The 26,916-nt window shown below is 41.1% G+C and overlaps 1 protein-coding gene across 1 annotated transcript in view; it reads left to right on the forward strand.

Moving 5' to 3' along the window:
• LOC121570887 (protocadherin-15-like) overlaps positions 1 to 26,916 on the forward strand; it is a 481,652-nt gene that overhangs the window by 177,960 nt on the left and 276,776 nt on the right. The window contains exons 5-8 of the mRNA XM_041882214.2: positions 16,177 to 16,337; positions 17,230 to 17,385; positions 19,314 to 19,433; positions 19,573 to 19,683. Coding sequence (XP_041738148.1) covers positions 16,177 to 16,337; positions 17,230 to 17,385; positions 19,314 to 19,433; positions 19,573 to 19,683 — 548 coding nt within the window. The remainder of the gene's footprint in view (positions 1 to 16,176; positions 16,338 to 17,229; positions 17,386 to 19,313; positions 19,434 to 19,572; positions 19,684 to 26,916) is intronic.

A 26,916-nucleotide genomic window follows, 5' to 3' on the forward strand; every position in this document is an offset into this window, starting at 1 on the left:
CTCTCTCTGTCTCCTCCTTCTCGTCTCTCACACCACAGGAGAACAAAAGAAACAGACAACAATTTAGTATTTTATGTACTCACTGGGTTATTTCAACCATAAAATACAGATATTAAACTATTGTAGTAATCATCAAATATGTTTTCTTAGTCAAGCAACAGCCGCTTAACAGACAGAATACTTTATTCGTGTGTATTCAAATCTCCCCCTTAATTTTTTCAGCTATAAGTCTGCGTGTCACAGCAGCTCAGTGCAGGCAGGGGAGTGGCATATTCACTCTGTTTAACTGCAAACCCCTACAACTCCACACATGAAACTCCACACTAGAACTCCACAGTTCATTTATTAGTGTGTCTTCAGAGTGAGATGAGCACTCCCGCAAGCAATTTTTCTCTAAGTCAAACAGCAGACAGACTAGCTGTCTCTCCGTTCTTTCCAAAAAAACACATTTACCACACATACAACAGTAACACTGAACAAAACGCACAAACCAACACAAAACATAGAACACAAATTCTACTTCGAAGTTACTTAACTTTACTTTAGTCTATTTTCTCTCTCCTCTTTCTTCACCCATTCTACTCCAATCTGCAGATTTATAGTTATTTTCTTATCCATTACAAATCCTCTCTATACAATCATAACGTCCTCCCGGGGGCTCATAGATTTTAACAAATTTGAAAATGTTCTCTCAAATGGAGACTCATACGTTTTTAACCGTAATTAACATATTTCCTTACAAAAAACTAAAACCTCTGTTCTCAACCAAAACATATATATGTATATATATCTAACATAAAATCTTATCATAGCATGAGTCGAGCTGTAGCTCAGCTGGTAGAGCACGGCGCTTGTAACGCCAAGGTAGTGGGTTCGATCCCCGGGACCACCCATACACAAAAATGTATGCACGCACGACTGTAAGTCGCTTTGGATAAAAGCGTCTGCTAAATGGCATATTATTATTATATTATATAACTCTCTGCACAATCCACACAGCTCAAACAAAGCAGAGACATCTTTATTTGCGCACACACACACTCTCTTTCTCTCTCTCACACATGAAAACTATTCAATCAACAAGAATGCATCCATTCATACAATTCCAAAAGCATGCTTCCGCCGCTCCTATTCCTTTATTTTCCTTCCTAAATGTGTGCTACCTTGAGTTGCAGATATTCAATAAGAGGCTACTTCGGACATATACCTCGTCAACTATATACCGAGAGGTAACATACAATTGAATGTGTATTCTACAAACTCACAGTCCCTTGGAACTGACCCGAAAATTCACCTAGTGACTTCCCAGGATTTGTGGCCCATCTAATGATCGCCTCATTTGAGGGCTTCCGTAGATCAGCGACGTCCTAATCAGTATACCTTTTTCCTTAGTTCTTTGTCCCTTATTCCTTTATTCTATTCCTTTTTCCTTTAATTTTATTCAAGCCAAATTTCCCTGGGCCCAGTGTTATCAATTCCTTTTTTCCTTAGATCCTTTATCATATTCATACTCCCCCCTGTTTGCGTTGTTTCCAACGCAAACAAATGTAGAAATTTAGAACAGAATCTCATCACACAGCAATCACAGCATGGCACACACAGGTTCTTCACGGTGCATTCCTTCAACGCACACACAGCCACACGAACTGACCAGCGCCCAAAGTTGTGAGAAAGCTTACCTTATCTGCCGGCCTCTGGAGCGGGAGTCAGTTCGGAGCCCATGATGTAACGCTGAAACAGACGCAACTCGTCCCAAAATCCTTGTCGCCAATTTCTTTGGTGGCCGAACGATGCTGCGATGATGTGTTGATAAGAAATCCGCTGACACTGTACTTAATTATAATGGTTTATTATATCAAAGATTTCAGCATCAATTTACAGACTTCTGCATAATCTGGAGAGCAACAAACCCAATCTCAAATATGATCACTCTCTCCTTCCTTTGTTCAAATATGTTATATATATACCCTATGCCCTATGTAACATAAGATGACGTGTTTTGAATAGACCAATCCCTGGCCTCCACATATCCCAATGTCCACTGTTTTAGGGGGCCCCTATAGTAATACTTTCCAGATGTTTCAGCAAAGTAAAGTAAAGTTCATTTAACCAACAATATGAAAACCTCAGATACTACAAGTGCATCGATGATGTCGTCCCCACAGTTACCGTATGTACATATCCCAACCAGAAGCCATGGATTACAGGCAACATCCATACTGAGCTAAAGGCTAGAGATGCCGCTTGCAATGAGTGGGACATTAATCCGCATGCTTATAAGAAATCCCGCTACGCCCTCCGGCGAACCATCAAACAGGCAAAGCGTCAATGAAGGACTAATATCGAATCCTACTACACCGGCTCTGATGTGGAAGGGCTTGCAAACTTCCTGTCTCTTGCTAAAACTTAGTTAACTATAACATTTCCTCATACTCAGCTGGGAGGACCACAAAAAGTGTTGTCTCTGTGAAGAGTTGCATCATGTGAAGGAAGCAAGGAAGGAAGCGTTTGTGCAGATGAAAATAATATAGTGGAGATGAGAAGTATAACTTCTACGTTATGGGTTCAGATAGTGGTAATAAGCCCAAATAGGAGTGATAAGGTGTGCTGCAGAGGCATTGTTAAGAAGCTCATTGCCATCCATGGAGCAGCTGTGGCGAGGCAGAGAATGAAACTAGTCCATCTTCAACAGCCTTGATCTCTCCAGTCAAGGCTTAGGTCTGGAAAGTAATCACAAAATCCTCCCAGTTACTCACAACCGAATGGAGTGAACAGAGAGAGAGTAGAGAGAGAGAGAGAGTAGAGAGAGAGATTAGAGAGAGAGAGAGAGAGAGAGAGAGAGAGAGAGAGAGAGAGAGAGAGAGAGAGAGAGAGAGAGAGAGAGAAATAAAGGAAGAAGGAGAGGGAGCATAGAGAGAATGAAAGAGGGTGAAAGAGAGAGAGTGATAGAATGAGAGAGAGCTTGTCTTTTTGTCTGCATTCTCCTTAAGATTGTATGTGTCTGTGTTTAATAGACTTGCATTGTTGAGAGCATGTCTTGAGTCTCGTTGTCAGGACTGAGAGTGTGACTGAGCTTTACTTACAACACAAAGCTAATCAGAAGGCTTTCACTCTCCATGCAGATTTAGCTTGTGGGATGCTCACATGTTCCCTGAATAAAGACCCTGAAGTTCTCATACAATACCACTTTCATGGATGTGAAAATATTTAGTGGAACAATGAAAGTCAATAAACCAAAGTCGCTCATTAGACACTAGGGGTGAAAGGGGATGTGGTGCAGAGGGAGATGCAGCTAATCTGGACCCTATAGAATAATCTCATTTAGAAAATGTACATAACAAGGGGATTATGCTGTCTATGAGAAATATAGCTGGTCTTTGAATAAATCATTTAATGCAATGAAGTTGTTTAATTTTTTAACTAACCCTTGCATCTTGGGCCTCTGTGCCTTGAATGAGAAAATGAACAAGACTCCAACAGACTGTGTCAGTGTCATCTGAGGGACATGGTGGGTTAGCGGATTTATGTGGAGATTTTGTTTGCCGAAACAATAGAAAATGTCTGGTTCTGGTATGGTCTGTTGCTCAATTCAGCTGCTTTGCATTGACTCATTTCATTTGGAGGTTTTCACTTGTTTCCTACTCTATACACAGCAGGCTACTAAACAGCTGTTCCCTCATATTTTCTTATCATTTGGCTTAGTAGTTCTAGTTTACTTTGTCATTAATGTATAAACAGACAGATGTTTTCTATGGATCAAATTACTTCAGCTGTAGTAATTGTTAATCATTTTGGAATGCGACATCTCATGCTCAGTTGGAGGCGGTGGCTTAGCACACATGTAGGTGGCAGTGGGCATTGCAAGGCGGATCACTTAGCAGCTGGTATGTGTGTGTGTGTGTGTGCTTGCATTTCTTTGTGTGTGAGGCTGAAGGTCAGCGAACGAGGGTCAAGCTGAGAGAACTCACACTCAATGACAGTGCCTTCAGAAAGTATTCCTACTCCTTGAGTTATTCCATATTTTGTTGTGTTACAGCCTGATTTCAAAATGGATTAAATATATGTTTTTTTCTCACGCATCTGCGCACAATACCCCACAATGTGAAACATGTTTTTATAAATGTTTGCACATTTATTGAAAATGAAATACAGAAATATCTCATTTACATAAGTATTCACACCCCTGAGTCAATACTTAGTAGAAGCACCTTTGGCAACGATTACAGCTGTGAGTCTTTCTGGGTAAGTCTCTAAGAGCTTTCCACACCTGGATTGTGCAACATTTGCCAATTTTTCTTTTTAGAATTCTTCAATTCTTCTGTCAAACCATTTTCAGGTTTCGCCATACATTTTCAAGTAGAGTTAAGTCAAAACTGTAACTCGGCCACTCACTGTCTTCTTGGTAAGCAGCTCTAATGTTAATTTGTCCTTGTGTTTTAGGTTATTGTCCTGTTGAAAGTTGAGTTCATCTCCCAGTGTCTGAAGCAGACTGAACCTGATTTTCCTCTAGGATTTTGCCTGTGCTCTATTCCTTTTATTTTTTATCCTGAAAAACTCCCCAGTCCATAATGATTACAAGCATACCCATAAGATGATGCAGCCACCACTATGCTTGAAAATATGGAAAGTGGAACTCAGTAATGTGTTGAATTGGATTTGCCCCAAACATAACACTTTGTATTCCACATTTTTTGCAGTATTACTTTAGTGCCTTGTTGAAAACAGGTGCATGTTTTGGAATATTTGTATTATATACCGGCTTCCTTCTTTTCACTCTGTCAATTAGGTTAGTATTGTGGAGTAACTACAATGTTGTTGATACATCCTCAGTTTTCTCCTATCACTGCCATTAAACTCTGTTTTAAAGCCACCATTGGCCTCATGGTGAAATCCCTGAGGGGTTTCCTTCCTCTCCGGCAACTGAGTTAGGAAGGACTCATGTATCTTTGTAGTGAATGGGTGTATTGATACACCATCCAAAGTGTAATTAATAACTTGACCAAGGGATGTTCAATGTCTGCTTTTTTTATTTATACCCATCAACCAATAGGTGGCCTTCTTTGCAAGGTAATGGAAAACATCCCTGGTCTTTGTGGTTGAATCTGTGTTTGAAATTCACTGCTCAACTGAGGGACCTTACAGATAATTGCATGTGTGGGATACAGCAACAAGATATACATTCAAAAATCATGTTAAACACTATTATTGCACACATATTGAGTCCGTCAGTTCTTGCATCCATGGCGCTGTCTATGAATTTAAGTGTGGTAACATTTATTTTGCCCCATCTCTCAGCTCTTTACCAAAACGTTGAAAGAGTGTTGCTTTGTTTTTGTTTAAACAGCAGATTGCCCCTTTAACTTACACGTACAGTATAGCGGTAATATTAGTGTCACTTACACCAAGGACATCCTGTGCATTGTAGCATGCCACTATGTTATCTTAAAAGGGGTTTTGACACAGTCCATGTGTCAAGAGTGACATATGTAAAACATGCTTGAGGTCTCACATGTTTTTGATGTAACTTTTGAACCGCTTAATATCAATCTCTGCTATGTGTAAACTGTATGAGTGTGTTTGTGTTTTTGTGTGTGTGTTTGCGAGTATACACGTGCCTGTGTCTACAATACATAGCCTATGCTATTTGTGTATCAGTGCAGCTTTGCTCACTCTCCCCATTCACACCTGGTTGATGGGTGCTAAAGGGTCCAGGGTGTGAAACTGCAGGGGTCGAGCAGTGGTTGCCAAACCCAAGCCACTGACACATCCAATTGGACACAGAGTTTGATCCACCGTGTCTGTGATAGAGGAAAATCTTACTTCTTACACAACCTCTTAGACTTCTGGTCTTGAAAAGTCTAAGTATTGGATTGTTTCTTACAGCATGGGTTTTTTTTAGTGGATTGAGGACACTCATTACTTTTCTGTTCAGGCTATTACTGCTTATTGCGTGGAACATATCATGTTTATTGGATTATTTTAAAGATCAAACAAAATTAAACCTAGTCTTGGTTGGACTTCAGTACAGAACAACTTAAGTGCTTATTGATTAGTATTTTTTACTAATCTTTAGATTTTCCTCCCACTAACTTCAAAGCCTTTGGTAAACCTTAGCTCCTGTACTGTAATTATCCTGGGATTTACTATATTGGTCCAAAGTCTAAGATATCGTGAGTCTAGACAGTCAGTTATGAGTCATCAAGGCTTACACCTTATGAAAGGTATTATCTTTAATATATCTTCAATATCTACCAAACTCACGCAAAGGCACTGACTGTCCTTGGCGCCTGGCCTCTCAATTAGAGAAAATTGTCTATATTAACTTTGAATTGCATACCTATTGTTTGAAACATAACCATATAAAATCTAGTGAAGTACAATTCCATCTACAGACCTTCCCATAGCTTCTGAAATATAAATCTATGGGATTTTCAGTGTCAGCCCTGTCTGGTAGCATGGTTCTGGGATGCTGCAGAGTGTCTTTTGATATTTGGAATAAAAGTGGGCTGGTCACACTGTGATGTCTGGAATAGATTATATGCTCAGGAGGTGAGGTGGTCAGTGGAGAATGACCCTGTCTTTAAGTGAGTGCACTCTTAGAAAAAAAGGTGATAAGTAGAACCATACAGGGTTCTTTGGTTTGTCCCCATAGGGGAACCCTTTTTGGTGCTGGTTAGAACCCTTTGCAAACGGTTCTATCTAGAACCCTCTATGTAGGGTTCTTCAATGAACCCCCTGTATATGGTTCTACCTAGAACCCTCTATGAAGAGTTCTGCCTAGAACCCTCTAAGAAGGGTTCTACTGAGAACCCTTTTATCTTTGGAGGGTTCTTCCTAGAACCCTCTATGAACGGTTCCACCAGCCTGATTAGCCTTTAAAATGTCATTATTTATGACAATACATTACATACACTGAGTATACCAAACATTAGGAACACCTTCCTAATATTGAGTTGCACACACCGAGGTCGGGGCATGGACTCTACAAGGTGTCGAAAGTGTTCCACAGGGATGCTGGCCCATGTTGACTCCAATGCTTCCCACAGTTGTGTCAAGTTGGCTGGATGTCCTTTGGGTGGTGGACCATTCTTGATACACACAGGAAACTGTTGAGCGTGAAAAACCCATCAGTGTTGCAGTTCTTGACACAAACCGGTGTGCCTGGCACCTACTACCGTACCCTGTTCAAAGGCACTTAAATCTTTTGTCTTGCCCATTCACCCTCTGAATGGAACACATACACAATCCATGTCTCAATTGTCTCAAGGCTTAAAAATCCTTCTTTAACCTGTCTCCTCTTTATCTGCACTGATTGAAATTAATTTAACAAGTGACATCAATAAGGGATCATAGCTTTCATCTGGATTTACCTAGTCAGTCTATGTCATGGAAAGAGCAGGTGATATTAATGTTGTGTATACTCAGTGTATATCATAATGCCTGTCTTTGATGGCCTAGTTATACCCTAACACAGTGGTGTTAGGGACCTTCTGTTTTACTGGCCACATCAGGCCTGCAAATCACATTATGCTGGCTTGCAAAGTGATGTGTAATTCCTATTGGAATCCAACCAGAGTTAGGATATCCAACAATTAGAATTGTTAATCACCCACAACCTGCATTCAGAATGAGTGCCAGGGTAGGGAAGAATGAATACTGAGACTACCTCAATTATCTAAACTGGAACAACCATTTCAGTAACGGGTGCATTAAATCCAATTACTAACAGATTGGATTAGTTTAGAAAACTGTATGTTATTTGTCTTTGTGTAGCATAACATGAATCAACCAATCAATGTACATGCAAAAACACAGATATTACAGTAAAACAAATTCTGAAAATCTCCCTGCAATAGAGCATGCTGGGAAATATTATATACAGTTGAAGTCGGAAGTTTACATACACCTTAGCCAAATACATGTAAACTCAGATTTTCACAATTCCTGACATTTAATCCTAGTAAAAATTCCCTGTTTTTGGTCAGTTAGGATCACCACTTTATTTTAAGAATGTGAAATGTCAGAATAATAGTAGAGAGAATGATTTATTTCAGCTTTTATTTATTTCATCACATTCCCAGTGGGTCAGAAGTTTACATACACTCAATTAGTATTTGGTAGCATTGCCTTTAAATTGTTTAACTTGGGTCAAACATTACGGGTAGCCTTCAACAAGCTTCCCACAATAAGTTGGGTGAATTTTGGCCCATTCCTCCTGACAGAGCTGGTGTAACTGAGTCAGGTTTGTAGGCCTCCTTGCTCACACACGCTTTTTCAGTTCTGCCCACACATTTTCTATAGGATTGAGGTCAGGGCTTTGTGATGGCCACTCCAATACCTTGACTTTGTTGTCCTTAAGCCTTTTTGCCACAACTTTGGAAGTATGCTTGGGGTCATTGTCCATTTGGAAGACTCATTTGCGACCAAGCTTTAACTTCCTGACTGATGTCTTGAGATGTTGCTTCAATATATCCACATAATTTTCCTTCCTCATGATGCCATCTATTTTGTGAAGTAAACCAGTCCCTCCTGCAGCAAAGCACCCCCACATCATGATGCTGCCACCCCCGTGCTTCACGGTTGGGATGGTGTTCTTCGGCTTGCAAGCTTTCCCCTTTTTCCTCCAAACATAACGATGGTCATTATGGCCAAACAGTTCTATTTTTGTTTCATCAGACCAGAGGACATTTCTCCAAAAAGTACGATCTTTGTCCCCATGTGCAGTTGCAAACCATAGTCTGGCTTTTTTATGGCGGTTTTGGAGCAGTGGCTTCTTCCTTGCTGAGCGGCCTTTCAGGTTATATCGATATAGGACTTGTTTTACTGTGGATATAGATACTTTTGTACCTGTTTCCTCCAGCAACTTCACAAGGTCCTTTGCTGTTGTTCTGGGATTGATTTTCACTTTTCACACCAAAGTACGTTCATCTCTAGGAGACAGAACGCGTCTCTTTCCTGAGCGGTATGATGGCTGCGTGGTCCAATGGTGTTTATACTTGCGTAGTATTGTTTGGACAGATGAACGTGGTACCTTCAGGCATTTGGAAATTGCTCCCAAGGATGAACCAGACTTGTGGAGGTCAAAAATACAAATTCTGAGGTCTTTGCTGATTTCTTTTGATTTTCCCATGATGTCAAGCAAAGAGGCACTGAGTTTGAAGGTAGGCCTTGAAATACATCCACAGGTAAACTTCCAATTGACTCAAATGATGTCAATTAGCCCATCAGAAGCTTCTAAAGCCATGACATCATTTTCTGGAATTTTCCAAGCTGTTTAAAGGCACAGTCAATTTAACGTATGTAAACTTCTGACCCACTGGAATTGTGATACAGTGAATTATAAGTGAAATAATCTGTCTGTAAACAATTGTTGGAAAAATTACTTGTGTCATGCACAAAGTAGATGTCCTAACCGACTTCCCAAAACGATAATTTGTTAACAAGAAATGTGTGGAGTGGTTGAAAAACAAGTTTTAATGACTCCAACCTAAGTGTATGTAAACTTCCGACTTCAACTGTATGGTTCTATGTAGAACCCTTCTTCCCTTCCAAATAATCATTATTGCCTTCCAAAGAATCATCAAAGAACCCTTTCTTCCAAAAATGGTTCTTATGATGTTAAAGGTTCTAGGTAGAACACTTTGCCTTGTAAAGAACCCTTGTCTTCCAAAAAGGGTACTTCTGATCAAAACGGTTCTTGTAGAACCCCATCCTTCCGCAAATAACCCTTTTGGAACCCTTTTTTCTAAGAGTGTGGAGAGAAACCAATAGGTGGAACGTTTCTGTAGAATTTGTTTTATCAAGGCCTCTCACCCCTTGCAGAAGTTTACTTTATCTTGTGTGAGCGTGTCAACATGACCTCTTTCCTTTGTGAGTTTTGTAAGTATTAGCTTGAGAGAGTAAGTGACTAAGTGCTTTATGTTTGGGCTGGTGTTAAGGTGGTGCTAGTGTCAAACGCATGTTAGTTTGCTATATCGCAATGTAAAAACTGTTGCACTGGCATTTTCCAGCCCTAACGCCAGGTTCAGAAATTTACCTGTCTAACATCAGCATGCTTGGGCTCAGATGGGAGGGGTGGAAATATTTGAATCCGTAAAAACATGATACAAAGTGCTAATTTCAGACAGTGATGGTAGGGATATTTAAGACCAACCAAAAGTTGGTTTTAGCGGTAGTTGGTTGTGGAATTAATTTTGATGATGGAAACACAGCCTATCCAGCCTTGACACACACTGCCCATTATGCACATGGAACAAGGTGTGCTTTTGGTGCCTGTATACTTCGTATTTAGAAACATAAAACAGTAATGTTTTCTTTTTGTCCTGCTCGATGTAATGAAGTAGGCTAGTCAAGACCGTTGATAAAGTGTTTGGCTCGTGAGACCACTTGGAAATAAATCTTAATCACCAAAGCTTTATTAAAAGATCACATTTGAGAGGAGCTAAACAGTGAGCTGACATTCCCTTTTTATATATCTATTGTAGGCAGGCCTACATTATTTTTGCCATGCTTTGGACGTGCGTAAAACCCCCTCCATGATGTAGGCTACATGTGTCCATGCCCATCATGAAACAAGAGAACCTCTGTGTTTTCAGTTACTAAATATGATTTCCTTTTAGAGAGGTGTGTTTTCTATTACCCTTTGCAGAAGCTTGATTTGTTTGCCATGTGTGTTTGTCTCCTGAGTGAGTTATCGAGTCATAATGTTTGTTGTCTTCCCAAGTTTTACTTTGTACTTACTGTTGATTTTTCCCCCAGTAAAGTATTTACAGTGGGGGAAAAAAGTATTTAGTCAGCCACCAATTGTGCAAGTTCTCCCACTTAAAAAGATGAGAGAGGCCTGTAATTTTCATCATAGGTACACGTCAACTATGACAGACAAAATGAGGAAAAAAAATCCAGAAAATCACATTGTAGGATTTTTAATACATTTATTTGCAAATTATGGTGGAAAATAAGTATTTGGTCAATAACAAAAGTTTCTCAATACTTTGTTATATACCCTTTGTTGGCAATGACACAGGTCAAACATTTTCTGTAAGTCTTCACAAGGTTTTCACACACTGTTGCTGGTATTTTGGCCCATTCCTCCATGCATATCTCCTCCAGAGCAGTGATGTTTTGGGGCTGTCGCTGGGCAACACGGACTTTCAACTCCCTCCAAAGATTTTCTATGGGGTTGGGATCTGGAGACTGGCTAGGCCTCTCCAGGACCTTGAAATGCTTCTTACGAAGCCACTCCTTCGTTGCCCGAGCGGTGTGTTTGGGATCATGGTCATTGTCAAGACCCAGCCATGTTTCATCTTCAATGCCCTTGCTGATGGAAGGAGGTTTTCACTCAAAATCTCACGATACATGGCCCCATTCATTATTTCCTTTACATGGATCAGTCGTCCTGGTCCCTTTGCAGAAAAACAGCCCCAAAGCATGATGTTTCCACCCCCATGCTTCACAGTAGGTATGGTGTTCTTTGGATGCAACTCAGTATTCTTTGTCCTCCAAACACGACGAGTTGAGTTTTTACCAAAAAGTTATATTTTGGTTTCATCTGACCATATGACATTCTCCCAATCCTCTTCTGGATCATCCAAATGCACTCTAGCAAACTTCAGACGGGCCTGGACATGTACTAGCTTAAGCAGGGGGACACGTCTGGCACTGCAGGATTTGAGTCCCTGGCGGCGTAGTGTGTTGCTGATGGTAGGTTTTGTTATTTGTGGTTCTGGGATTTTTGCTCATCGTTCTTGTGATAAATTTTGACCCCACGGGGTGAGATCTTGCGTGGAGCCCCAGATCGAGGGAGATTATCAGTGGTCTTGTATGTCTTCCATTTCCTAATAATTGCTCTCACAGTTGAGTTTGGAGTGTGACTGTTTGAGGTTGTGGACAGGTGTCTTTTATACTGATAACAAGTTCAAACAGGTGCCATTAATACAGGTAACGAGTGGAGGACAGAGGAGCCTCTTAAAGAAGAAGTTACAGGTCTGTGAGAGCCAGAAATCTTGCTTGTTTGTAGGTGACCAAATACTTATTTTCCACCATAATTTGCAAATAAATTCATTAAAAATCCTACAATGTGATTGTCTGGATATTTTTTTCTCAATTTGTCTGTCATAGTTGACGTGTACCTATAATGAAAATTACAGGCCTCTCTCATCTTTTTAAGTGGGAGAACTTGCACAATTGGTGGCTGACTAAATACTTTTCTTCCCCACTGTAGGTTTATTCTAAACCACTGGTTCCTCGTCTGGTTCTCTTCTCTGCTTATCACGACTTCCTCCGAAGCTGCCTCCTCTCCTTGTTCGGGCAGGCTTCGGCGTTCGTTGTCACCGGCCTTCTAGCCACTACCGCTCCTCTTCTCATCATTCCATTAGTTTTGTCTTTTTTTTTTTTACACACACCTGGTTCATATCCCCTCATCAGTCCTTGTATAAGTATTCCCTCTGCCCCCAATGTCTTTGTGGGTGATTGTTTCCATGTGGAGGTGACGATAGCTCAGTGGAGCATTATGTACATTATATTTTGTTTTCCCCAGTGCGCCTTTAAGTCGCACTGTAGTTTTTTTACTCATTGCTGCGAACCGCTGTATTGGCCGAATAAACCATTATTCTGGGATTTACACCTACTGCGCCTGACTCCGTCCAAATCATCCGCTACACTGCTCCTGGGTCCTACCTCACCTTGTCACACCCGCCATATTCTGCGCTGTTTTAATATTATATGCCCATTGGAAGCAATTATGGTGACTGTAAGTGTATTTAGACACATCCTATTTAAAACAAGTTGTTGTTACGTTTAGTTTAGTATTCACTCTATTTTTTGTGAATTTAATCTTGCTTATTGAAAACATTTGGCATGTCCATGCTCGGCCATAATGCAATTAACAGTAGGCCTAGCCCCTATGTAAGTGAGAATGCTATGTATATTTTTTATATTGAAGCCATGCAATTACTTACAACAATGTGGACTGCAAACAGGTTCAAGTTAACATATTTAGCAAAGATGGGATAGGTCTACATTTTGTTATTTTGTTTCTGTAAGCTGTTTAACAAACTATAACAGACTAACATTGGAGTTGATTCCAAGGCAATACATAAAAGACCATAAGTACACAACATGAAGCAACCATATACACTACTAAAAAAAAGGGAACACTAAAATAACACATCCTAGATCTGAATGAATGAAATGAATGAATACTTTTTTCTTTACATAGTTGAATGTGCTGACAACAAAATCACACAACAATTATCAATGGAAATCAAATGTATCAACCCATGGAGGTCTGGATTTGGAGTCACCCTCAAAATTAAAGTGGAAAACCACACTACAGGCTGATCCAACTTTGATGTAATGTCCTTAAAACAAGTAAAAATGAGGCTCAGTAGTGTGTGTGGCCTCCACGTGCCTGTATGACCTCCCTACAACGCCTGGGCATGCTCCTGATGAGGTGGCGGATGGTCTCCTGAGGGATCTCCTACCAGACCTGGACTAAAGCATCCGCCAACTCCTGGACAGTCTGTGGTGCAACGTGGCGTTGGTGGATGGAGCGAGACATGATGTCCCAGATGTGCTCAATTGGATTCAGGTCTGGGGAACGGGCGGGCCAGTCCATAGCATCAATGCCTTCCTCTTGCAGGAACTGCTGACACACTCCAGCCACATGAGGTCTAGCATTGTCTTGCATTAGGAGGAACCCAGGGCCAACCGCACCAGCATATGGTCTCACAAGGGGTCTGAGGATCTCATCTCGGTACCTAATGGCAGTCAGGCTAACTCTGGCGAGCACATGGAGGGCTGTGCGGCCCCCCAAAGAAATGCCACCCCACACCATGACTGACCCACCGCCAAACCGGTCATGCTGGAGGATGTTGCAGGCAGCAGAACGTTCTCCACGGCGTCTCCAGACTCTGTCACGTCTGTCACATGTGCTCAGTGTGAACCTGCTTTCATCTGTGAAGAGCACAGGGTGCCATTTGCAAATTTGCCAATCTTGGTGTTCTCTGGCAAATGCCAAACGTCCTGCACGGTGTTGGGCTGTAAGCACAACCCCCACCTGTGGACGTTGGGCCCTCATACCACCCTCATGGAGTCTGTTTCTGACCATTTGAGCAGACACATGCACATTTGTGGCCTGCTGGAGGTCATTTTGCAGGGCTCTGGCAGTGCTCCTCCTGCTCCTCCTAGCACAAAGGCGGAGGTAGCAGTCCTGCTGCTGGGTTGTTGCCCTCCTACGGCCTCCTCCACGTCTCCTGATGTACTGGCCTGTCACCTGGTAGCGCCTCCATGCTCTGGACACTACGCTGACAGACACAGCAAACCTTCTTGCCACAGCTCGCATTGATGTGCCATCCTGGATGAGCTGCACTACCTGAGCCACTTGTGTGGGTTGTAGACTCCGTCTCATGCTACCACTAGAGTGAAAGCACCGCCAGCATCCAAAAGTGACCAAAACATCAGCCAGGAAGCATAGGAACTGAGAAGTGGTCTGTGCTGCAAAACCAGTCCTTTATTGGGGGTGTCTTGCTAATTGCCTATAATTTCCACCTGTTGTCTATTTCCATTTGCACAACAGCATGTGAAATGTATTGTCAATCAGTGTTGCTTCCTAAGTGGACAGTTTGATTTCACAGAAGTGTGATTGACTTGGAGTTACATTGTGTTGTTTAAGTGTTCCCTTTATTTTTTTGAGCAGTGTATTTACCATGGCGCACGTTCTGATTTGCCAGTGAGGGGCCAAGCCTTGACACACTCACAACTTGTTTATTCATCAAAACCAAGCCAACTGCGCTGATAATTGTGCTTGTGAAAATAGCAAAAATATTTCTGACATACCCCGAACCTATCGCACTACCACCCAGCGCTTAGAATGACCATTGCGTTAGGTTTGTTAAAATAGAGACATAGAAGTGCATAAATCTTCCATTGACAGAAATAGTGAGGGCCATTGCCTGTCTTACTCTCTCTACTTAACTTTAGAAAGCAACAAGGCTCCCTCTCCCTCCCCAGTAATATTATTTGTAATATTATCAGAAGAGTAATTTATTACCTAAATATTCCAAAAAGATTTCCCTCTCAAGTTACTGAAGTGGAAATATGTATGAAAATACCTTGTTTTGAGATTTACAAACCTGTCTTCCACTTTAAATAAAATTCTTAAAGATCCATTATTCAAATGGTTTGTGTCCAAGTCAGAGGAAGATAATGTGTCCTCATGATTGCAACACAGCTGCATCAAACATGCTGTGCCCCAAACATGAACCATACTCTTTAATGGGGAATTTAGAGATGGATAAATAATAATCCTCTGACTCGCCATCACTACTCCCTGGATACTCATTCATGTATGATGCCGCATTAGGCAATTTTCTTTACTTATGAAATTATAACGTGTTACACTGTGATTAAAACTTCCAAAGATACACACCATCCTATTTAGTTTTATTGCTAAATGCTCTGCTTGCGTCTATGTGCTAGTGTAGTGAGGCATGTGTTAAACTCAGTACATTACAAATGTAGTTTGCCAGCATATGGCTTGGTTCAGGGTTCTATAACTAAGTTCATTTTAACCTCATCATGTGAATACTGCATATGCCTTGCTACAGACGGGGAGCAGAATTACTTCTGAACATATGCATTTTGTCTTGCAAAAATTGTAGAGAAGGTGGCTTCTCATCAACAAGGTCAGGATGTGTTGTGGTGTAGTACTGGTACCCTAACAAGCATGCCAATCAACCAGGGCACAATTGGTTGGATTCCTCTTGCCAATGCCAAGGCCAAAATTCCAATGCTGTGTTTCTGGCTAGTACTCGAGTGCTGCAGTGTCGGATTCTAATCATGATTAAAAAGCAAGGATGAAAATCATCCGATACTTAAGAGTGGCTCTTGAGGAACATAATTTGGTAATGCCTGGGGCTAGCCCAAATGAGCCTTGATGTAACTTTCTCTGCAAAGGGATTTAGAAGTTTTAGAGAGTATGTAGACCCTGATCATTATGCTGCTGTGTAACATGACTGTTGGTTGAGGCATGGTGCTTGCAACACCATGGTTGAAGGTTTGATTTTTGCATGGGCTACAGACTGAACATAAATGTGTTAAATAAATGTAATTTGCAATGTATACTTTTTTTGGGTGCAAAATTACAATATAACATAACATGCTGCTACTTCTGTGCAGGCACAGTTCTGGTGGAGAATATGCAGATCAACGGGAGAGCAGAGGACCCAGGCAGGACCATCTCTCTGACCCTGCTGGACAACTATGCCCACTGGGTCATCCTGGACCCCCTCAGACAGAGACTGTTCCTCAACAGCACCGGACGTGTCCTGGACAGAGATGTGAGTATGGACCCGGCCCCAGGTTGGGTTGGGATACTGTAGTTTGTGGAGGCAAAGGGTCTTGCTAAGATATGCTTACAAACACAAGCATAGACATACAGTGCTGTGAAAAAATATTTGCCCCCTTTCTAATTTTCTCTACTTTTGCATGTTTTTGATACTGACTGTTATCAGATCTTCAACCAAAACCTAATATTAGATCAAGGGAATCTGAGTGAACAAATAACACAACAATTGCATACCTTTTTCATTTATTTCGTAAACAAAGTTATGTAACACCCAATGCCCCTGTGTAAAAAAGTAATTGCCCCCTTACACTCAATAACTGGTTGTGCCACCTTTAGCTGCAATGACTCCAACCAAACGCTTCCTGTAGTTGTTGATCAGTCTCTCACGTCACTGTGGAGGAATTTTGGTCCACTCTTCCATGCAGAACTGCTTTAACTCAATGACATTTATTTTCAAGCATGAACTGCTCATTTCAAGTCCTGCCACAACATCTCAATTGGGATTAGGTCTGGACTTTGACTAGGCCATTCCAAAACTTCATATTTGTTGTTTTTTAGCCATTATCATATAAACTTGTTTGTGTGTTTTGGATCTACTGAGTTAAAGTGCTTTGGAGCAGTGTGACAATCTATTTTTCTACAATAATTGCATAATCTGCAGTTTATTGATCGGTTTATTGATTGATAAATTGGTTGATTTACTGTTTCTCTTTTTCTCCCTTTCTCTTTCTTTCTTTCTTTCTTTCTTTCTTTCTTTCTTTCTTTCTTTCTTTCTTTCTTTCTTTCTTTCTTTCTTTCTTTCTTTCTTTCTTTCTTTCTTTCTTTCTTTCTTTCTTTCTTTCTTTCTTTCTTTCTTTCTTTCTTTCTTTCTTTCTTGCCCTTAGCCCCCCTCATATATCTCTACTATCGTGGTGAAGGTCCAGTGCACCAATGAGCTGGTTGGGACAGTGATTCTCCACGAGGTCCGCATTGTTATCAGGGACAAAAATGACAACACGCCTCGCTTTCAACAGCAGCACTACTATGTAGCCGTCAACGAGGTGAGAGTTACTACAACAAATATTGCTTTTTTCTTTAGTGAGCATTTCTTTATACCCAGGGTAAGTCATTCAACCTGATTCCTCAAATGAGGTTTGCAAGTCATCATGACCCTTCCAACAGAGGTCAACAAAGCCCAGAGGCCTTACAGAAAGTGACTCCTATACTGACTACTGTAGTAGCAATTATGTAGTAAATTCACACTTCATTCTTTGAATACAAAGAAAGGTCAAGGTTTGGTGATAATTTAAATTAAGGACCTACCTGATTAAAGAGTCAAAGCATTTTTGATGTAGGCACAGTGAAATAGAGTGTAGACTACTCTGCAGCAACAGGAGGATTCTGCACTGGGTTCCCCCATGTTATTTCTCTCTGTTTCTATTTCTCCATCTCTCATTATTTTGTTGTTATGCCTTCGGCACGGAGACAGAGTAAAACATAACAACAGCTATTATACGCATGTTAGGTAGCAGCTTCCCAGGATAATAAAACAATAGCAGATCCTCAGATCTTCAGAATATCTGTTATTTCTCTGGTGCATGAAATTGCTCTGACACATGGACAGTGGCACGCTAGTTTGCATGTTCCCAGTAAATCATGGGATTGCTGTCTGTGTGCTCTCCATGATATAGATGTCATAGATGTCACATAGATGTCACCATATTCCCTGTGTGCACCCGAAAGCTCAACAATTATGCTTTTGACTAACAACATCAGCTCTGTATGTGTGTGTGTGCGCGTGTGCTTGTACATGCGCATGTGTGTAATACTCCATGTGAATCTATGTGCTTTTGTATGTGTGTGTGTGAGTGTTTTTCTATTTGATTTAAGACAAAGTGATAGCTGTGTGAGTCAATTCTCTCGTTACCAGTCCAGACAGAGAGCACAGTGGAATATCAAATGCTATTTTGTGTTAGGCATCACTGTGTTTAGAATTCTAAAATCTGTTTTAGCAAAATCAGTCAGTGATATCTACATCTATATCTACACCTATACAAATTTGCTTTAACAAGCTGTTAACTACCCATATCAAACAAGGATTATTTTGACTGAAACTTGCATTTTGACCAAAAGGTCTGTAGAACTGAACAAGCAAATTATGTGTATATTTGCATACTCCTTTGAAGATTGATTTTAATCTCCTACGTTTGAAGATATAACTCATACTGAAATTACCATGGTTCTCCTACATCATAGATCCCAGCTGTCAGATGAAAATAGAAGTTATAGTTTAATACATTTAATTTCATATTGAGTGTCACTGACAAATACGCTAGTTCTTTCTGTTTGTCTCTTTTCCTAAATGTCATCACTGTACAACTACATTACGTTAATGACACTAGACATTTGAGATGTCTTATTATTTCAGCTAGCAAAACCTGATTTTGACATGACACCTGTATCGAGGGGCTCAGAGTCAGACACTGTGTTGTCTAGAGTAGACAATCATGACTGTTGTCTCCTTTGTGGACACTTCCTTTGTTTTATGTACTTCACACTGAGGGTATGTTATCCCAGGAAACACTACTCCCAGAACAGCTTTCTGAGTCAGACACCGCTGCTGTCAAACTGCTCCTGAACTGAGCTGAACTCCCCTCGAGGCCCCTCTCTCTCCAGCATCTCTCTGAGAGGTTGTTATGGCTGTCAGTGGGGTGCAGAGGCCCCCAGAGAAACACTCATTCATTGCTGCTGACGACAATGTTTTCAGTTCAAATCAGTTAATTCATTCACTCTTTCTATAGCATAACAACAAAGGTCTAAACTTCTAACACTTCTGGCAGTATTTGGCCATCTTCTATAGAAGACACACTGTGTCCCTGTGATCTTGGGAGGGGTAGTAATTTCTGTGAGATGTAACATAGAGCTGTTACAATGTCCAGACAGAGTGACATGCCTGTTGACAGTTTGCTCTCTTTATCTCTGCCTCCAGCTCACTCCTGCCGGAACCATCATATTTACAGGCTTCGGTGGAGACAATGGGGCCACAGACATCGATGATGGGCCTAACGGACAGATAGAATATGGCATCCAGTACAACCCCAACGACCCAGTACGTGGATGTAATGCCTTCTGACTGCAGACTGTGACTTATTTAAGCAATAGGACTAAAGGATAGTGGAACAAAGTCTGTTGTTAATAAAAAGTATGAGTGAACACTCTCTCTCACTCTCTCTCTCTCTCTCTCCCAGGTGTCTAATGAAACTGTGGTTGTAGGGAATACTCTCTATGGGTACATTGTTCTGGCTGAGAGACTAAACTACGAAGAGAGAACACGCTACCTGGTCATTGTTCAAGCCAACGTGAGACACTTTGCTATTTCCTTTGTTTGTTTGTGTGTTCCAGAAGCCAGAAGTGTGTAGGCGCATGCATGTGTGTTTGTGTATATTGCATATGAATGAATAATATTGATCCTCTTGAAATAGTTTTTTGTAAAGATTTTACTTGGTATCTTGGTATTGACAGTGTGAAGCTTGATTGAATAATATTCTGATAGAGTTTACGTTTTTTTGCCCTGGCTAAGGGAATGGATTGGCGTTTTGCAAGGTTTTGGACTGAACGGTTGGTTTATGGCAGCCATACTCAACAGGCGGACCCTGGGGGGGGGGGGGGTTATCTAAATCTTGCAGTTATCATGGCCAGATGATGTGCCCATGGGGGCCTCTACACCCACGGGGACACATTGATTTTGTTGAGTCACTCAGGTATCATATAAACACACATAAAACATGGAATAATTTGTATAATAGCAGGAGATGAGCTTAAAAACAAAGTCGAAGAGTTTGGGGTCGCGAGGTGGGGGTTTGCTACTACGCCAATAAATGACAATATCCATCCGAACCTTTGCCACCTAGGAATTTTGTGTGACTGGACCTTCTCAAATAGTAGTTAAGTACCCCTGGTTTATGGACTTGTTTTTGTCCAAATCGTTTAGATTGGAATATGGGGTAAATTAGTGATCAATACTTACATTGGTGTTTGCTTCTTTAAGTTTGCCATCACCAGACAAACCAAAACCTTACTAGTTAGCTATCTGTTATTACTCAAAGGAAAATGTACATAATTGGAAGGAAAGATAACTGCTGCTGCTGATTTCACGTTTGCAATTATAGTACATGTTTTGCAAACTTTTGTTTATCCATAAATGAAAGTATCAGCCTCTAGACGCTTTGATTGTTTGAGTGTTTTGAATTCATTGCTTGACTGACTGTGTGTATAGTCCTGGAATAAAAGCGGCATAATTGTCATTGCTTGTGAGTTATTAAACTATTTTGTTGGATGTACAATGCTGGTCTTAATCTTGTATTAAAAAGATGTCTGCAATCCAGGGATCAAGTTTATGATGTTTCATGGAAATATTGTAAATGTGTGTGGCTCTACAGAATAAACAAAAATACACAGCAATGAGTAAACAGGGCATTTAGAGTAGACAGTTAAATAATGGCATAAGAATACATACAGTACAGCTGTAATAGAAATAGACTAGCTTAACATATACTGTACGTATACTTATACACATCATCTATGCACTACAATGCTGATGACTGGTTAGTGAAATAATAACAGGGATAATTTACAGGAGATAACAGCTATAACTACCACAGACACCACGTAGTACAGTTAAATGGCTGAAATAGGCTGGTACATACAGCCTTCACACGTCAATTAACTACACTGAACAAAAATATAAACACAACATGCAACAGAGTTTTATTTTATTTATTTATTTATTTAACTAGGCAAGTCAGTTAAGAACACATTCTTATTTACAATGGCGGCCTACACTGGCCAAACCCGGACCAATTGTGCGCTGCCCTATGGGACTCCCAATCATGGCCGGTTGTGATACAGCCTGGAATCGAACCAGGGGATCTGTAGTGACGCCTCAAGCACTGAGATGCAGTGCCTTAGACCGCTGCTCCACTTGGGAGTTACAGTTCATTTAAGGAAATCAGTCAATTGAAATTAATTAATTAGGCCCTAATCTATGGGTTTCACATGACTGGAAATACAGATGTGCATCTGTTGGTAACAGATACCGTAAAAAGAAAAGTAGGGCGTAGATCAGAAAACCAGTCAGTATCTGGTGTGACCACCATTTGCCTCATGCGGATAGAGTGGATCATGCTGTTGATTGTGGCCTGTGGAATGTTGTCCCACTCCTCTTCAATGGCTGTGCGAAGTTGCTGGATATTGGCGGGAACTGGAACACACTGTCGTACACGTCAATCCAGAGCATCCCAAACATGCTCACTGGGTGACATGTCTGGTGAGTATGCAGGCCATGGAAGAACTGGGACATGTTCAGCTTCCAGGAACTGAGCACAGATTCTTGCAACATGGGGCCGTGCATTATCATGCTGAAACATGAGGTGATGTTGGGGGATGAATGGCACGACAATGGGCCTCAGGATGTCTTCACAGTATCTCTGTGTATTCAAATTGCCATTGATAAAATGCAATTGTGTTTGTTGTCCATAGCTTATGCCTGCCTGCCCATACCATAACCCCACCACAACCATGGGGCACTCTGTTCACAACGTTGATATCAGCAAACCACTCGCTCACACGATGCCATACACTCTATCTGCCATCTGCCCGGTACAGTTGAAACCAGGATTTATCTGTGAAGAGCACACTTCTGCAGCGTGCCAGTGGCCATCAAATGTGAGCATTTGCCCACTGACGTTGGTTACAACGTCGAACTGCAGTCAGGTCAAGACCCTGGTGAGAACGACGAGCACGCAGATGAGCTTCTCTGAGATGGTTTCTGACAGTTTGTGCAGAAATTCTTTGGTTGTGTAAACCCACAGTTTCATCAGCTGTCCAGGTGGCTGGTCTCAGACGATCCCGCAGGATGTGGAGGTCCTGATCTGGCGTGGTTACACGTGGTCTGCGGTTGGGAGGCCGGTTGGACATACTGCCAAATACTCTAAAACAACTTTGGAGGTGGCTTATGGTAGAGAAATGAACATTCAAGTCTTTGGCAACAGCTCTGGTGGACATTCCTGCAGTCAGCAGGCCAATTACACGCTCCTGCAGAACTTGAGACATCTGTCGCATTGTGTTGTGTGACACAACTGCACATTTTAGAGTGGCCTTTTATTGTCCCCAGCACAAGGTGCACCTGTGTAAAGATCATGCTGTTTAATAAGCTTCTGGATATGCCACACCTGTCAGGTGGATGGATTATCTTGGCAAAGGAGAAATGCTCACTAACAAGGATGCAAACAAATTTGTGCACAACATTTGAGAGAAATAAGCTTTTTGTGCATATGGAACATTTCTGCCATCTTTTATTTCAGCTCATGAAACATGGGACCAACACTTTACATGTTGCGTTTCTATATATGTTTTGTATAAGAAGGGTGTGTACCTGCGTGCACAACCACACTGGGGCCATGAGGCAAAGGCATGCACACTAGCATGATGTAGCATGTAACACTTAGTTGTAGCATAACACTAATAAAGAGATGCCACTGCAGTTACACACGACCACATAATGTTACAACTACATAATAAGTAATATACATAAGTATTTACACGCAATATGGCAAAATAGTTGGCTTTCCTACCTATACAGACATCAAAGGGGAATATGACATAGTAAGCTAACAGCTGCACCAGCAGCTAACATTACCTGTACCGATAAAGGGTGGAATAAACTCTACTACAGGCTGTTAACACTCGGGCTTTGAATATAATTACGATAGCATAAACATGTTGGTGAAACAGTACTCACTAGTATCTGAATGCACACACAACAGTTAGAGACACTCTTCACATGGACACCTTCTCCGTAGGCAAAGTAATTCACTCTGGTTTGAAGGGGGAGGGGGAGTGAGATGTGTGAACTGCTAAACTGTGATTGGCTGAGAAAGTGGGTTACTGCATAGATACACAAATTAACCACATAATGGATAAAGAGGTTAACTGCATGGGTGACGAGGCACCCAGAACTGCAGGGAAAATTGTACAGTGGCGATGTAGAATTTTGTGTTCTGGATTATGAAAGGATAGAGACAACTCCTTCACAAGACGTGACCTTGGGAGTATAAGGTTCGTTCTGCCAAAGCGTAGTTCTGAGATATTGAGCATCAACGTTTTCACATCCCAACAACTGTTTTGTAGTGTATTCTTCTTTCATAACCCTTTAAGGTCCTCACCTTAACACTAGAACCGCTGGGCCTCGATGGACCGCCCTTGATACACACAGGAAATTGTCGAGTGTGAAAAACCCAGGTGCGTTGCAGTTCTTGACACAAGCCGGTGCCCCTAGCCTCTACTACCGTACACCGTTCAAAGGCACTTAAATATTTTGTCTTGCCCATTCACCCTCTGAATGGCACAAATACACAATCCATGTCTCAATTGTCTCAATGCTTAAAAAACATTCTTAAACCTATCTCCTCCCCTTCATCTACACTTATTGAAGTGGATTTAACAAATTATATAAATAAGGGATCATAGCTTTCACCTGGATTCACCTTGTCAGTCTGTTTAACGTTTTGTACACTCAGTGTATGCTATCGCAAAAGTAATAATTTGGTTGTGTTTATGAAGGCCTTGGGTAACATTATAATACTGTTTTTATTTTATTTCAAACAACACAATAGCAATTTAGTTAGTTTATGTTACTGTAGGCCAGGGGTACTCAACTACTATTTGAGAAGGTCCAGTGACAAAAATGTCCTAGGTGACAAAGGTCAGGATGGTTATCGTCCTTTATTGCCGCTGTGGTACAGCGTAGTAACAAACATAGTCGTCTACGACTTAGGAAACATGTTGTTATATAAAATGTACATTAAATACATTAAATGAGACTAAGAATTTGAATTAATTACAACTTATTTTGAATGTAAACATGTGCAACATTGCATCAACATTGCTGAAGAACAAAAGTGGTTGCATAATTATCTATGCAAAAAGTGCGCTGTGAACCATTGTACATGGGCCTTGAATATACAGGATCAGTCAAAGTTTGACTTGAAATATACTTACTGTATTACTGGCACTATATAAGAACGTATTTATTAAGGGGAACATGAAATATGTGTGTGGAAAGTTACTGAGAGAGACGAGGGAGTACAGAGAGTTTCTGTCTGTTCAAACATGTTTTTTTAATGACGTGCAGCTTATAAAGGCTTCATAAAGCCTTCATAAACACTACATAAATGTGTTACAAATCATCTATAACCATATGTCATGCTTTACAAAGGGTTCATAAATGTGGCATAACTGCGTGACATAACCACCAATGTCAAACGTGACATGACAAACTATGTCAAATATGACATAAACCTGTGCTTTAAAAAAGGGTGGGATAAGCACTGCTTAATGAAGGCCTTATGAATCAAATTAAATTGAGGCTTCACAAAGCATTTATAACCCTGTCATGCATCTTGGTAGAGCATTGCAAAAGGATATAGGTTTGATTCCCAGGACTACCCATACATTAAAATGTATTCACGCAAGACTGTAAGTCGCTTTGGATAAAATAATATGCTAAATTAGATGTATATATATGTTCAAATAAACAGACTGATCATTTCTTTGTCAGTGGGCAAATGTACAAAATCAGCAGGGGATCAAATACTTTTTTCCCTCACTGTATACAGTATATATATATATACATTACCGGTCAAAAGTTTTAGAACACCTACTCATTCAAGGGTTTTTCTTTATTTTTACTATTTTCTACATTGTAGAATAATAGTGAAGAAATCAAAACTATGAAATAACATATTTTTATTTCACCTTTATTTAACCAGGTAAGCCAGTTGAGAACAAGTTCTCATTTACAACTGCGACCTGGCCAAGATAAAGCAAAGCAGTGCGGAAAAAACAACAACAACACAGAGTTACATATGGAATAAACAAAATGTACAGTCAATAACACAACAGAAAATCTATATACAGAGTGTGCAAATGTAGTAAGTTATGGAGGTAAGGCAATAAATAGGCCATAGTGCAAAATAATTACAATTATAATTTAGTATTAACACTGGAGTGATAGATGTGCAGAAGATGATGTGCAAATAGAGATACTGGGATGCAAATGAGCAAAATAAATAACAATGTAAATAACATTTGCAGCAGAGAACTAGAAGGAATGGTGACCAAAGGAGGTGTTGGCTTTGGGGATGACCAGTGAGATATACCTGCTGGAATGCATACTACGGGTGGGTGTTGCTATGGTGACCAATGAGCTAAGATAACGCAGGGATTTGCCTAGAAGGGATTTATAGATGACCAGGAGCCAGTGGGTTTGCGACGAATATGTAGTGAGGGCCAGCCAACGAGAGCGTACAGGTCACAATGGTGGGTAGTATATGGGGCTTTGGTGACAAAATGGATGGCACTGTAATAGACTACATCCAATTTGCTGAGTAGAGTGTTGGAAGCTATTTTGTAAATGACATCGCCAAAGTCAAGATTCGGTAGGATAGTCCGTTTTACGAGGGCATGTTTGGCAGCATGAGTGAAGGAGGCTTTGTTGCAAAATAGGAAGCCGATTCTAGTTTTAACTTTGGATTGGAGATGCTCAATGTGATTCTGGAAGGAGAGTTTACAGTCTAACCAGACACCTAGGTATTTGTAGTTGTCCACATATTCTAAGTCAGAGCCGTCGAGAGTAGTGATTCTAGTCGGGCATGCGGGTGCAAGCAGCGTTCGATTGAAGAGCATGCATTTAGTTTTACTAGCGTTTAAGAGCAGTTGGAGGCCACGGAAGGAGTGTTGTATGGCATTGAAGCTCGTTTGGAGGTTTGTTAACACAGTGTCCAATGAAGGGCCAGATGCATACAAAATGGTGTCGTCTGCGTAGAGGTGGATCTGAGAGTCACCAGCAGCAAGAGCGACATCATTGATATACACAGAGAAAAGAGTCGGCCCAAGAATTGAACCCTGTGGCTCCCCCATAGAGACTGCCATAGGTCCAGACAACAGGCCCTCCGATTTGACACATTGAACTCTATCTGAGAAGTAGTTGGTGAACCAGGCGAGGCAGTCATTTGAGAAACCAAGGCTATTTAGTCTGCCAATAAGAATGCAGTGATTGACAGAGTCAAAAGCCTTGGCCAAGTCAATGAAGACGGCTTCACAGTACTGTCTTTTATCGATCGCGGTTATTATATCGTTTAGGACCTTGAGCGTGGCTGAGGTACACCCATGACCAGCTCGGAAACCAGATTGCATAGCGGAGAAGGTACGGTGTGATTCTAAATGGTCGGTGATCTGTTTGGCAGGGCTGGATGGATATAGGTCTGTAACAGTTTGGATCTCTTCAAAGGGGGATGACCGCGGCAGCTTTCCAATCTCTGGGGATCTCAAACGATACGAAAGAGAGGTTGAACAGGCTGGTGAGATAGGTGTTGCGACAATTTCGGCGGCTAATTTTAGAAAGAAAGGGTCCAGATTGTCTAGCCCATCTGATTTGTAGGGGTCCATATTTTGCAGCTCTTTCAGAACATCAGCTGTCTGATTCCACAAATGCATTCCAGGTGACTACCTCATGAAGCTGGTTGAGAGAATGC

This window comes from Coregonus clupeaformis, chromosome 1, assembly GCF_020615455.1.
Source record: "Coregonus clupeaformis isolate EN_2021a chromosome 1, ASM2061545v1, whole genome shotgun sequence".
NCBI lineage: Eukaryota > Metazoa > Chordata > Actinopteri > Salmoniformes > Salmonidae > Coregonus > Coregonus clupeaformis.